The 13,218-nt window shown below is 54.5% G+C and overlaps 1 protein-coding gene and 1 long non-coding RNA gene across 2 annotated transcripts; one reads left to right on the top strand and one right to left on the bottom strand.

Moving 5' to 3' along the window:
• Nucleotides 1–510: 510 nt before the first annotated feature.
• Nucleotides 511–2,849, bottom strand: NKX3-2 (NK3 homeobox 2). Its single transcript, XM_083835808.1, has 2 exons — nucleotides 2,193–2,849; nucleotides 511–1,934 (listed from the first exon to the last, which is right to left on the bottom strand). The coding sequence occupies exons 1-2, from the start codon at nucleotides 2,602–2,604 to the stop codon at nucleotides 1,456–1,458; spliced, it is 891 nt and encodes a 296-aa protein (XP_083691934.1). The 5' UTR covers nucleotides 2,605–2,849; the 3' UTR covers nucleotides 511–1,455.
• A 203-nt stretch (nucleotides 2,850–3,052) lies between these two features.
• On the top strand, nucleotides 3,053–6,461 carry LOC310899431. Its single transcript, XR_014584283.1, has 3 exons — nucleotides 3,053–3,458; nucleotides 4,656–4,857; nucleotides 5,012–6,461. It is a non-coding gene; the product is annotated as an uncharacterized lncRNA (long non-coding RNA).
• Nucleotides 6,462–13,218: the final 6,757 nt, after the last annotated feature.

Below are 13,218 nucleotides of genomic sequence, written 5' to 3'. Positions count from 1 at the left end.
GCGAGCCCCTCGCACGGGAAAACCGACGTGGTGGTCCCGGGGTCCCCGCACCGCGCCGCATCCTCCCCGGGAGCCGCTCGGGAGCCTCCTCTCCGGGAGCTGGGGGGGCTCTGGGGGCTCTGCTCCGTCCCGGACGGACCAACAGCATCGTGCCCTGCACGGCCGAGCCCCCGGAGGAAAACGGGAGCCGCTGCCGGTGCCCTTGGAGCAGGGCACGGAGGGAAAGGAGCAGAACTGGGAGGGAAAAAGCCGCCGGGGAAATCCCTGCCAGCCCTCAGAAACGACACACGCGGCAGAGCGAGGTGTTAAACTAAAGTTTATAAATTAAAAAAAAAAAAAAAAAAAAAAAGGTACAGCGGGTAGCTTACAAACATTCACAATTCATTTGAAGTAAATACTCTAGTTGAGTGCACAGTGCCATTAAAAGAGAAAGGGAGGAAAAAAAATTAAAGAAAAAAAAAAAAGCGACGAGTTACCTTGAATGAAAGAAAGTGTAATTACATTGCTGAGCAGATCGGAAATCCCCGCCCCTGAAGGAGAGGGCTGCAGAAGAACTGTGAAAGGCACTGATGGTATTAAGATTTCCCGTTACATCGATTTTTGTTTTTTTTTAAAGCCTGACTAGAAATATTCACATTGAATATAAAAATAATAATAACAACAACTTTAATACAACTGGAAAGTGCGAAAAATCCGTAACTCCTCCCTCCCCGAACACGGAAAGATCTCAGGAAAACAAAAAAAAAAAAAAAAGAAAAAAAAAGAAGTCTGGAGTTGCGATATAAGTCTCACCCTTTTGTGACATATTTATCCTTTGCCAGGGATCATGGAGTACAGGAATAACATGGGCAACAAGAGCAGGGGGGATCTGAAAGAGGCTTCCTTACATTCAGCACCATACAAGGCACACTCAGTTTGCAACGAGCTGGAAGATCAAGGACTCAAACAGACGTCAAAAATAAGCTTCCTTACAATCCACCGAGGGAGTCCTTGATCTCCTCTTTGGAGCTGCATTTGGTTTCGCGGCGTTTTGTTGTTGGTGGTGTGTTTTTTTTTTTTCCTTTCCTTTTTTCTCTCTCTCTCTCTTTCTCTCTCCCACACAAGATCGAGTCTCTACCGATCCGAAGCGAAATCAAACAAACAAAAAACAAAAAAGTCTACACCAAATACACTGACAACATGGATACCATGAACTAGTCGTGCCGAATTGCAAGAGTCCTCGGCTGCCGGGGCGGGGATGGGGTGAGGGGGTGGCTGAGAAGTCCTACGCTGGGAGAGGAGCGGGTGAGGGACCGTCCAAATAATATTAATAATAAAAATAACAATAAAATAATAATAAATACTGTCCGAGGCACCGAGAGCTGCGGCTGGGGCTCTGGATGGGAAGCGGGGTGGGGGGGCGGGAGACGGGCTGGGCTCCCCGGGGTGCTGCGGGGGGCGCACGCTGGGTGCCCCTCACTGGGTGCCGGCGGCTGCGGCGCAGGTGGACAGAGCCCAGCCGGGCAGGCAGTAGTAGGGGTAGTAGTAGGAGGGCTGGAGGGAGAGCAGCGAGGGCGGCCGCAGCACCTCGCCGGGGTGGTACTGTCTCTGGTCGTCTCGCACCAGCACCTTGACGGCCACCTTCTTGGCGGCGGGCGCGGCGGCCAGCAGGTCTGCGGCCATCTGCCGCCTCTTGGTCTTGTAGCGCCGGTTCTGGAACCAGATCTTCACCTGCGTCTCGGTGAGCTTCAGCGAGGCGGCCAGGTCGGCCCGCTCGGGCCCCGACAGGTAGCGCTGGTGGTTGAAGCGCCGCTCCAGCTCGAAGACCTGCGCGTGGGAGAAGGCGGCCCGGGAGCGCTTCTTGCGCGGCTTCGGCGCCGCCGCCGCCTCGTCCTCCGCCGGCAGCAGCTTCCCGCACTTGCCCGCTCCGTCCTCCTCCTCCGGCGGGCTGCGATCTGCGGGCAGGGCGACAGCACGGCGGTCACGGCGGGCAGCCACCGGGACGCCCCCTTCCCCGGTCCCCCGCGCCCCGGCAGCTCCGGCCCGACGGCACCGGGGGCCCGACGGCACCGGGGGGGTTTCGGCCTCCTGGGCCCGTCTCCGACCCCTTCCCCCCCACCCCTCCGGTCCGGGCGCTCGGCACAAGAGCCCCGCGGCCGCCTCCCACCCGCGACGCACCGGAGGGCGACCCCTCCTCCCGCCCCGTCCCGTACCTGAGACGGCCGCCGACATCTCGCTGTCACTGAGCCCGGCGTTGTCCCGCTCCGCCGCCTCCGGGGGCTGAGCCTCCGCCGCCGGCGGCCTCCCCCCGCCGCCCGCCGCCTCGGCGGGGCGGCCGCTGCCCCCGGCGCCCTCCTCCTCGGAGCGCCGCTCGCCCTCGGGCTCCTCGCTCAGCGCCGAGTCCGAGTCCCAGCCCGCCGGCGTCCGCGGGGCGGCAGCGGCCGGGCGGGCGGCACCGGCCCCGACACCGGCGGGGAGCGGCGGGCCCTCGGCGGCCCCGCAGAGCCTCCATCCCCCGGCCGGCCCCGGCGGCCGCCCCGCCGCGTGTCGGGCGCGCTCCTCCTTCTTGTTGAGGATGGCCTGGATGGAGAAAGGCGTCAGGGCGTTGCCGCCGCGCACGGCCATGGCCCGGCGGGGCGACAGCGAGCAGCGACGGCGCCGCGCCTTCAGCTGGGCGACCGCATCGCCGCCGCCGGCCGCTCCGGTGCCGCTGCCGGTGCCGGGCCTTGGTGCGCCGCCGCGAGGCCGGGCAGCAGCGGGGGCAGCAGCGGGGGCAGCAGCGGGGGCAGCCTCTCTGCGCCGCTACCGGCCCGCCCGCCCATAGGGACGGGGCCGCCGGGGCCGCCGCCGCCGCCGCGCTCCGCCGCGGGTCCCTGGCGGCGCGGGCGCTGCCTCCGCCCCGCTCTGTCCCGCCCCCGCCCGCCCTCTGCTTTTTCTCCCGCCGGCGCCGCCGGCCCTCGCCGCCGCGCGACGGCGCCGGCCCCGCGCCTTCCCATTGGGCGGCGGGCGCGCAGGCGGCGCGCCGATTGGCTCCCCGCCGCGGGGAGACGCGCGCCCCGGGGGTTAACCCCTTGCGGCCCGCGGCGGGGCGGGTGGGGGGGGGGGGGTGTGTGCAGCGGGACGGGGCCGCGCCGTCGGGGGGATGCTGCTGGACGGGAGGGCGGCACCCGGGTTTTTTGGGGCAAGGGGGAACGGAGCAGAGCGCGTCCACGCGGTGCCCTCGGGCTCGGCTTCGCCCCTCGAAGGCCACCCGCGCGCCCTTGACCTGCTCCTGCCCGGCCGGGCGCCCACCTCCAGCACCCTCCTGCCCCGCCGGAATCGGTTCGCGACGACTTTGGCGAGAGGGAAATGTTTTCCCACACCGTCCTCAGCGGACAAAATAAATGAAGACAATAGATAACCCCGCCTCGGTACGCAGCGCCTCGCCGGAGATGGTCTTCGCCTGGCTCGAGGAGAAGAGGGCTCATCCCTCCGCGCCGGTAACCCCGGGGGGCTCCTTTCTTTTTCCCGTTTTCCCACCCAGGTATTTCCCCTGGAAGCTGCCGGCTCTGCCGTCCGTGCCACGATGCAGCCGGGAAACGTCCGAGGGGATTTTTTAAGAGATGGAGGGAAATAAGAGGGGAGCCGCGAGCGATCCTCTTAGGAGGAGATGTGTAGGAGGGTGCCCTGCGCGGGGAGTTTAAGGGGTGCTGGAGAGCCGAGGGATGAAATCTGGGGTCTCAGAGGGGACGTGTGAGTGCGGGGGGGGGGGAGAACAAGGGGAAGGGCAGGCGGGGCAGGGCCGGGGGGGAGGCTTTGGGGCGCGGAGGGGACGGGGAGCAGCGGGCTGCGCTCCTTCGTCCAGGCGCCGCTCAGGTGTGTGGGCTCAGAGCAGGGGCAGAGCCGCTGTGGGGCTCGGGGAGCGGCGAGGAGGAGGAGGAGGAGGAGGAGGAAGAGCTAGCTTGCAGTCCCCCGAGTGCCTGCTTTGTGGGGCTTCGCCTCCAAGCTTTTGGAAATACCTGCGGTTAGCTCACAATGCCTGCGATTTTTCGCTGATTTACCGAGCCTCCCTCCCTGCCGTCCTTTTTTTTTTTTTTTATCTTTCTATTTTTATTTTTTACTCTTTATCCCCACCACCACCTCCCTCCTCCTCCTCGGGCTATCTCTGCGCCCTCTTCCCGGCCAAAAAAAAAAAAAAAAAGGACATTTCGGGGGAGGAAACGCCTGGGGAGCGAGCAGCGCCGGGGGGAGGCCGGCGGGGGGCTGCGGAGCCCGGGGGCCAGCTGGGTGGTCCCGCCGAGCCCCCCCCCCCCCCCCCCCTACCCTCGGGGGAGAGGGGCAGCGGGACGGACGGGCGGACGGACGGACAGCCTGCCGGGGGGATGCACAGCCAGCCCGGCTGCGGCGGAGGGGAGTCCGAGCATGAAGCCTCCCCTCTCTGCCCCATCCCTGCCTCTCCCCGGGGGGGGACCCTCTTTGGAGACCCCCCCCGGGATTCAGCCGACGCCCTGCAGGGTTCCCGGCTCCCCGCCCGCCTTCCGCAGCGCCCGGGGCCGCCTGCGGGCGGGCTGCCCCATCTAGAGGCGTCCCGGCCGCACTGCCCGCCGCCGCTGCTCCTGCCCTCGGCCCTTTCTACTACTTTTTTAATTATTATTTATTATTATTCATGCAATCAGCCGGGCCATCTTTCTTTTCAGGTGCGATGCAACTCGCTCGCTGAAGCACTGTCAGGATGCCCTGATGCTTCAGGAAAGAGTCGACGGCACACACGCAGAGGAAAAAGACGGCTGCAAAACCTCTCTCAAGGGCACACACCCCATATATAATGTATAAAAAAAGCTCTCCCGGGTGGGAGTACCTCCCACGGGGAGAAGGCGATGCTCCAGCTTTTCCTCCAGGGTAGGATTTGCTCCTGCCGGGCAGACCCGCTTCTGTCCCGGCCACCCGCCCCAAAACCCTTCCTCAGTTTCATGGCCCAGGGCTGCCCCGCGCTTGGGACACAGTACCTTTGCTGTATTTATTCAGATGCGATTTTTTTTTTTTTCCTCCCCAGACTCGTCCCTGTTTTACCTCCCGACGTGCTTACAGAAATACGGAGCCTCCTGCCGGGTCTCGCAGGGGCTCGGGTGGAAGATGGCAATGGCACAAACGGGGATTCCTCCTGCAAGGGGGTTTCGCCCCCCTCCGGCTCTGCTGCTGGCGGGGAAGATGCGGTTCGTGGCTTTTACCTCGGCCGTGCCTCTCCCTGGCTGCGCACCAAACGAATGTAAAGGTGCCCTGGGCAGCTCGCTGGTTTTGCAGGAAAATCTCAGGTCGTCTGCTTTTGAACGGGTTTCGACCCTATTTCTTAAACAGTAACAGCCTATTTCCAGGCAGATGTAACCGCAGCTGTAACTGCGTGCCTCTGAGACAAGCCCCAGGCAGGATTCGTCCATATGTGCCCGGGGGACCTCGCGTAAACCTCTGCTGCGACACTCAGCCCCCAAATCGCTTTGTAAATTGACGTCAGGAGCCCGCTGAGGTGTCGAGAGTGAGATGTTTATGGACTGCAGGGACAGAAGGACACGACACCTACAAATTAGAGGGGAAAAAAGTAATGATTTTTGGAACCCAACCGAATATTAAGCCCGGAGAATGTGCAAATATAACGCTGACAGCGAGGGGTTTAATTTTACCGACTTGACAAACTCTTAGCAAATTATCTCAGCGGGTTTTAATAGCTGGCAGGCGATCCCCTTCTTCTCCCATGCTCCTTTTATGGGGAAAAGCCCGTGTCCTTTAGGGCTGGGAGGCTGCGATGCGAGCATTCCTGTCGCCGCTTACAACCGAACGGGAGGAAACCGGGGGCTGGCGGGTGGTGTGACACGGTTCGGCCCGCTGTTATCGCTCGGAGCTGCTGCTCCTGGGAAAACCGGCCCAGATCCCCTTCCTGCTGCTTCACCTTTAGGATAAAAAGCCAGGGTTTGGCACGCCCGGCCACCGAGCAAGGAAGCAAAGCTACCAGCGTTTCGCTGTCAGCACCGCGTGGCAGCATTTCTCCCGAGCTATCCGTCCTTGCAAGACCCCCAGGAGGAAAAAAACCGTACGGATTACCCAATCCTTGAGCTCCCAAGAAAGAGAGAAGATGCTTTGTCGATGCCCAGCGCCGTGCCAGGAGGCCACCTCCAGCTGCACACACCGGGAGCCCCAGCTCACAGCTGTCTGCAGGCAAGACCATCTCCTGAAGTCAGTCCTCTCCTTGACTCTTTCCTTATTTTTACGCCGATTTTCCTACTACCCAAGTAAATGGTTATATATTCCTCGTCTTCTGACGTAGTTAAATGCAGCCCGGGCAGGATTAAATTGATTTACTAAAAAAAAACAAGCCGTCGTATCCAAATGGCCAGATGCGTCTTGTAGGCATTAATTAAAGCTTTTGAATTTTTCTGGGAAATAAATGTTGTGATTTTTTGTTCCTGTATTTAGCTTCTCATCTGTTTTAATAAAGTTAAATTCAATACGTATATTCAAATTATATTATATTCAATAAAAGTGGAATTTATTTGCACTTTCTGATAGAAGAATAGAAGCAGAATGACATGCCGAAGTCACGCATGAGTCACCATCCAGTATCTAGTCCATCTATTTGTTTTGATTTTTTGCCTACTATTTGCTGGAGCGTTTTAATAAATATTTGCTAAAACACACTAGATGCATTTGCGGTGTGCAAGTCTTTAGGCTTTTAAGGACACTTAAAGTACAAATTAGTCATTTGATGTTTATTGGGTGCAACATCACGTGAAGTTCAGGTTCCCTTTATTATTGCTCCTCAATCTATAAGTAAGTAATAATTCATCCTATTTTTTTTTTTTTTTTAATTTTGAAGTAGCTGAATTCACTTTTCACATACGATGGACTAACTTGGTAACTAACTTATTGAGGCAAATTTTAAACAATCGATTTTCTGCTACGTAAATCAAGCAAACCTGCACGCCTCTCAGGACACTGGAACTGTTTACAATTACAAGGTGATTACAGATCTTTGTCTAAGAGTCATGTCTTTATTGGTAGCAAGTCAATAGTCATTTTATACTATTTTTTCTACCCCTTTATTATTCATCACCTATAAAAGTTAATATCTGAGATGGTTTGGGGCTTATATATTATAAATTTATACAAAACACCAATTACCCCAAAAAATTGAATTTAAGACAAACGATTCCCTCTTTTCACACCGTTTTCACTCAATTGGAAGCCTAAATTATGGAGACAGAGAACCTTTTTTAAAATTATTATTATTTTTTTAATGTATTTCTTGGGCAGATTCCTGCTTGCAGAGCTGGCTGTCTCAGACTCAGGAGCCTGGATTCCGATAGGGAACTTGGGTGCCCAAACATTACTTGCTGCAGAGATGATAATCATGGTCCTGCTGTCCTGTTTTCGATCCAGGCCCATGCAGTTACCTTCCAGAATGAATTCCCTTCACTTCTGGAGAGAGGGGTACAATCTCCTGTTAAGAGCGTCTTTTGTAAACACCGATCTCTGTCAAACTGAGGCAAAGGGAGGAGCCCTGGCGAGTTCTGACACTTTATGCTGCCGTGGCCTGGTGCTCCCCTTGGTGCCTGATGCCCTTGGGCCACCTCACCTTGCAGGAGGATTTGGGCAGGCAGGCTGTGCTGTTCCTACCCCTGGGCAAGCATCTGCAGCCCCCAACCCCAGGATGAGCACCAGCAGCACCTCCGGGAGCGCACCCATCCCTTCTCCGAGCAGAGCCTGAAGCCAGGCAGTTCAGACCAAACATCTCACCCTGCGGTGTGTCAACTCTCCAAAGGGATCCTAGCCTGTCTGAGGGCTTTCTGACACCTCTGGCAGAAAGCAGGACACCCAGCTCGACACACCGTGCAGCAGGGGGACAAGGGCAGCTCACTCATGATGTGATCCACACCCCATAACCTGTGGAGCAGCAAGGCCAAGCTGTTGGAGCACAGAGACCTTGGATCCAGTGTTTTGTTCATGAAGTTAGGGCAATTAACAGCTCCACCGTGGGAGTTGTTTCCACTGGCAATCATTTTGTATGAACAGTGACCGTACATTTCATTTAAACACAGCTTTTACATTAAATCATGAATTTTTTTGGCTGGCTCAGTGATAATACAAATACTTACATAGACTTCACAAATGAATTAATGGCCCTGGTTTGTTCAGGTCATATGCAAATTTAATTGGCCGCCAGAAAATTAGCAAACACGACACGAATTGTCTGCAGGCAGTTCAGTTATTGTCCGTATTTTCCGCGTGCATCTTAGAGAACAGAGACTTTGAACATGTCGATTATGGATGACTGCAAATACGCACGCTTCCTTGTCCTTATGAAGCTCATTCTCCCCTCTCAGAATTCCTTGCTCCATTTGTTTTTTAGTGCTTTCTCAACTAAAATTAGAGATTTTGGGCTTCAAGGTGTCTCCTGCTGGGTGTTATTATGGTGTTGAGTGAACATAGCCTGAGTGGGTCCTCAGGGTGTTACTGCCATAGGAGTAACAGTTTCTATAATTTATTAGCCAGGGACATTTGGGGCTAACAGAAGAAAAAAAACGCTAAGGCATGACAAAGAATTAAAAATATGCAATATGACAAAAGCAGTTCGCACCCAATTCATTACATGAATGAGAGTAAATGAAAAGGTTGAAGAAGTCCCCAGCACTACGGGGGGGCTGTGCTTAAGTGGGACCAGACATGTGGGTAGACAAAATGTCAGCTGTGAATCCCTTGGAAAACCAAGAAAGTCCTTTTATTTATCCAGGAGGTTTTCCATAACAAAAGGACACAGAAATCTGCCTGAGAATGAAGCAGGGAAGGCAGAGGAGTGCTGGCTGGAAGGACATTTTGGTAATACTTTCAAGATGGAAAGCTGTGATTTCCTGCACTATGAATGAGGTTATTTTTGGCAGGAGGAGTGAGAGCTTTCTGCTCTCCCTGCTTGGGAAAGAGGGCAGTATGTGGTGTGGCATTCTGGTGCTTTATAGCGTTGTCTGTTTTTTATGAGAGCTGATTAAAAAACCCACGCTTTTCTCTACACGCTCTCGCTGTTCCAACCCCACATAAGACCATCATAGATTGCTGCCTGTAGGAAGCGTTAAAACCCTGTCTTCAGCCAAAAATGCTGCTATCATCTGTCCTTTCATATCTCTGGAGGACTTCTGATGAGTTTGTGTTTCTTTCACACAGTGTATATATACTTTGTGCAACACTTCTGTGTCAAAGGGACTCTGACCAGAGAAGGGTAATGCAGGGGCAATGCATTCACTCACTCCCAATGCTCTTTTGCGTCAGATGTGCTTCGTTTGCCGGAAATGCATCTCCTAACAAAACAAAGTGTTGTGCTTCATAGCTCCAAAAAAGACCACTGCGACAGAGTCTTCTGCAAAATACACAACAACATCCTTGCAGTCTTATCTCTTTGTACTGTCACCACGATGATTGCTCCTCTTCGTGAGGAGGAATGATATGAACATTATCAGTTGTGCCCATGGTGATGTTCATACCTCTGACTTTACCTGTAGTTATCATGGAGGGGACAGAAACCATCCGGAGGCAAAGGATCTTCACATACAACACCATATCACTCACAGGACTTAATTCAGCTCTTTTGGTGGCCGCTCCAGTGGTAGCTGTAAGAAACGTCTGTGGCCATGAGGTGTGCTGACTTTGAAGCCCTGGGATCTGCTGGCAGATGCTGGGACAGTGGCAGCAGGCCTGGGGAGGAGACTTGGCAGACTGGGGGGGCTACAGCAGCACCTGGCATGGAAGAGTTTCCAACTTCCAGCCCTAAATGCCTTGTTCTTGGGTCTGCATTTGGCCAGGTGCACTGCTACGTCTCCTAGAGCTCCTTTCTCATTCATGGCGGCTTCTGAGAAGCAGGCCTGGGCAGGCCGTGTAACTGCTTTGGTACAAGGTAACAGGTGCTTTTACGTAGAGCATATTAAATGTCAGAACACCTGGACAGGAAGATAATGAGGCAGCAAGATCCTTTTGGTGAGGAGAAGACAAGACTATCAGCTGTGGAGCTGAAAAGTAGCTTGCCATCCACAGCCAGTGTCATGACAGGAACGTGTGTGTGTTTTCGTTTCAGCAGCCGTAGTGCTCTGGGCAGGGTGTGTAGTAGTGGCTTTTTTGTGGTGAACATCACAGCCCCGTGCTCTTGTATTTTCAAAAAGTGTTATTCTGAGCCCCATGACAAGACCAGCTTATGAAAATAGTGTCCTAAGCTAGCTTTGATACTGTGTGCACCTTATCACCTGTCCCAGCACTCGGACCCCAACTGACATACAGAAATCCCCCATGCATTTCCTCCAAGATGCAGAGGGAGTGTTTGATGGTTTCCTTCAAGAACGGGCTGTAGTCTTCCCTCTTGCCTTTCCACGTGCTGGCTCCACTGGTGCCGGACGTGGACTCCAGCCCAGTTCTTGTTTGCAGGGTCCTGGGAACCTGGAAGGTGATTCTGGTCACATCAGAGTTATATGAGGAGTAGGGGTGGCTAATGAAATGTGGATTATAATTGCTCTGCCTGATATTTTCACAACTTCTCTTATCACCTTTCCTCTCAACAGCTAGTAAGAGTAGTTAGTAAAGGCTTTTTAGCCCATATCTAACCTGTTTGGATGTCAGTAGGTCCACATACCAGCGATCCAGTGCAAGCCAGCTGCTTTACAAAGCCGGTTGATCAAGTCATGTGTCCCTAGAGTCTCAGCGTCTTGCTGAGCCAGACCCCTGTGATCCTCTTTTTTGTTCTTTTTTTTCAAAGCACCGAGGCACAGAGGAAGAACTTCTGCCCACGCTACTGACGAGACTTTCTCCAAGCAGTGCAGAACATCTGCTGCCTGTCACCAAAGCAGTCCAGGCTTCTGATTTCTCTGATGTCTCGCATTACTGGATGATAGCATGCCTCCCCCTTCACATCTACCTGCACCCCAGACTTGTGGGTCTGCACATGTTCTGCTTCCACGGGGTTTGGGATCCGTGCGAAAGCCCAGCTGCTCCCATAGCTCAGGTAAGTGTTACGCTTGTTGACTGGGAAGTCAGCAAGAATTGCTCCAGGTATGCAAGAAGAGACCAGTCAGGCCTGTTGCCTTAGAAGTCATGCACTAGTGCTGATAAATAATACTTATCTGGTTTCTTTTTCGTTTGAATAAAGAGCAGTTTGGGTGAAAATGCAGCAGCTTGATGTGTGGGGGGAGTAGGACTGGGCCGTTTCACTTGTCTGTGGCTTCCCAGGACTCCTGCAGCTGGTTGCAGAGCTGTGGGTAGGAGATGACACGCTCATCCAGCCGGGAGCAGCCACGAGTCTGCCACCCTCGGGAGGGCCACCAGGGCCCTCTCCTACATAATGAGGCCAGCAAGTGAGCGTTGGCCAGGACTCGTGCCTGTAGCAGCAGGAGCTACAGCAGGTGTGAGTGCTTTTTTTTTTTTTTTTTTTGGAGTACGGGTAGAGCCAGGCCTGTTTAAAGCTCGTGGTCTTAGCAAAGCCTCTTGATGAAGCTAGTGAAAGAGCAGTAAGCGTCCCTTCCAATAACAACCAGCAAAACAGGAGAGGCTACTCACAAAAGTTCTCAGTTGTGGCAAGAAGAATGGCAGGAAGGGAAACTGGAGCAGAAAAAAAGGACTTTGAAGAAAAATAAATGAAGGACAAGGGCAGAGGGAGCCATCAGGACCTGCCTGGCCTGAGAGAAGGCAACAAGCTGATGATGGGAAGGAAAAGGGGAGAGGACAGGAAGGGAGAACTGAGAGCTGAGAGGGCCCTGTGCGAGACACGGAGGGGTTGAGCAAAGGAGGGAGGACAGAGGAGAAGTGAGGGTGGGAAACAGAAGGGATGGGAAGCTCTGGGCAAGGAAACGGTGACCGGAGAGGAAAGCTATTGCCAAACCCCCAAACCCAACTTGTTGCGCTTGAGGGAACGTGCTGAACGTGTTGCTCCTCCAGAAGCCCAAAGTGCCGATAAACACAGAGCCGTGACAGGTACGGGGTTCACGACGCTTACATTGCACCTTGAGACGTGGTGGGGGCCGGAGTGGGACCCCGTAGCCCCCTGTGCCCTGCACTTCGCTCACAAAAGCAGGGATACAAGTGGATGTGCTCCTGAAGAATCCGGGGGCACTTCTCCTGCGGCTGCAGGGCGGTGGGCTCGGGGGCACCACGGCTGCTTGGAGCACGGCCCCGACACGTCCTGCGGGCTCCCCCGGCCCGGCCTCCCCCCGCACCGGGGCCGGGGGCGGCGGGCGCTGCTGCCGGCGGCCACCCGTTGCCACCTAGCGGCTGCCTGCGGACATCCGCGCCTGGGAAGCACCTTTCCGGGGGTTATTTATTTATTTATGTGTTTATATTTCCCCACCAAGCCTCGATTTTGCCGCAGGAGGCTGCGAGTGAGGCTGCCGAGGCCGTGCAGGGCCGGACTCCTCGTCCCATCGTCGGGCCGGCGATGGGAGCCCTTGTGTGCGTCCCTCCTGACACAGCACCCAGGGACATGCTAGGCACCAAGGGACATGGTCCCACTCTGCATTCACTGTAATAAAGGATCCAGGAGGCTCCCATCGGAGGAGGAATCCCCCCAAAGTCCCAGCCTTGCTGGTCCTGCCCTGGTGGAAAGGCGACGCTTCCAAGGTTTCCAGTGGGACAGGGATTCTTCACCTTTTGCTTGTAAGGACTTTGGCCTCTAACACGTTAGAATACACTTAAAGTTTTCCCTATTATATAACAATACAATCACCTTTGCCAAGTCCCAGGCAGACCAAGACACAGCGTTTTAGACATTGAGCAAACAGAGCAGAAGTTGGCCCAGCGCATGCATGGTGGAGCTTTGCTCCACACCATCTCTCATCCCTGGTCAATGAACGCTGAAGAGCTGGTGCAGATGGACAGCTTTGGGTCTGATGCCCTTGGTTGGAAACACAACTAATTGGAGCTCTTTCCCGTTTTTAAACACTGCTGATCACATTCCTGTTCTTTACTATCTTTCAGAATAAAAAGAGGTGATACAAGCTGAGACAAATTTTAAGAAAGGTGTGAAAAGAGGGAGAGGAGCAAAGGAATGAGAGCTGGCAAAGATGCCTGCTCAATGGCATTATCTTCAAACAATCCCATTACCATAGAAAATGGAATTGACAAGACCCAAGAATTGCTTAGAAAAGCAACATAAAATAAAAAATATATTATTTTCTTAAAAGAGAGAAAATTTGGGAAGTTTGGAAAGTTTCCCTCCTCTGTCTCATGGAGTATCTCTACACCACA

This window comes from Anser anser (assembly GCF_964211835.1).
Source record: "Anser anser genome assembly, chromosome: 4".
In the NCBI taxonomy this organism is placed as follows: Eukaryota; Metazoa; Chordata; class Aves; order Anseriformes; family Anatidae; genus Anser; species Anser anser.
The sequence above is the reverse complement of the archived record's forward strand: the minus strand, read 5'-3'. Positions and strand labels throughout refer to the sequence as shown.

Coding starts and splice junctions, on each gene's coding strand:
- NKX3-2 (XM_083835808.1), bottom strand. CDS start 2,604: ATGGCCGTGCGCGGCGGCAACGCCCTGACGCCTTTCTCCATCCAGGCC. Junction 1,935..2,192: donor GATGTCGGCGGCCGTCTCAG/GTACGGGACGGG, acceptor CCCTGCCCGCAG/ATCGCAGCCCGCCGGAGGAG.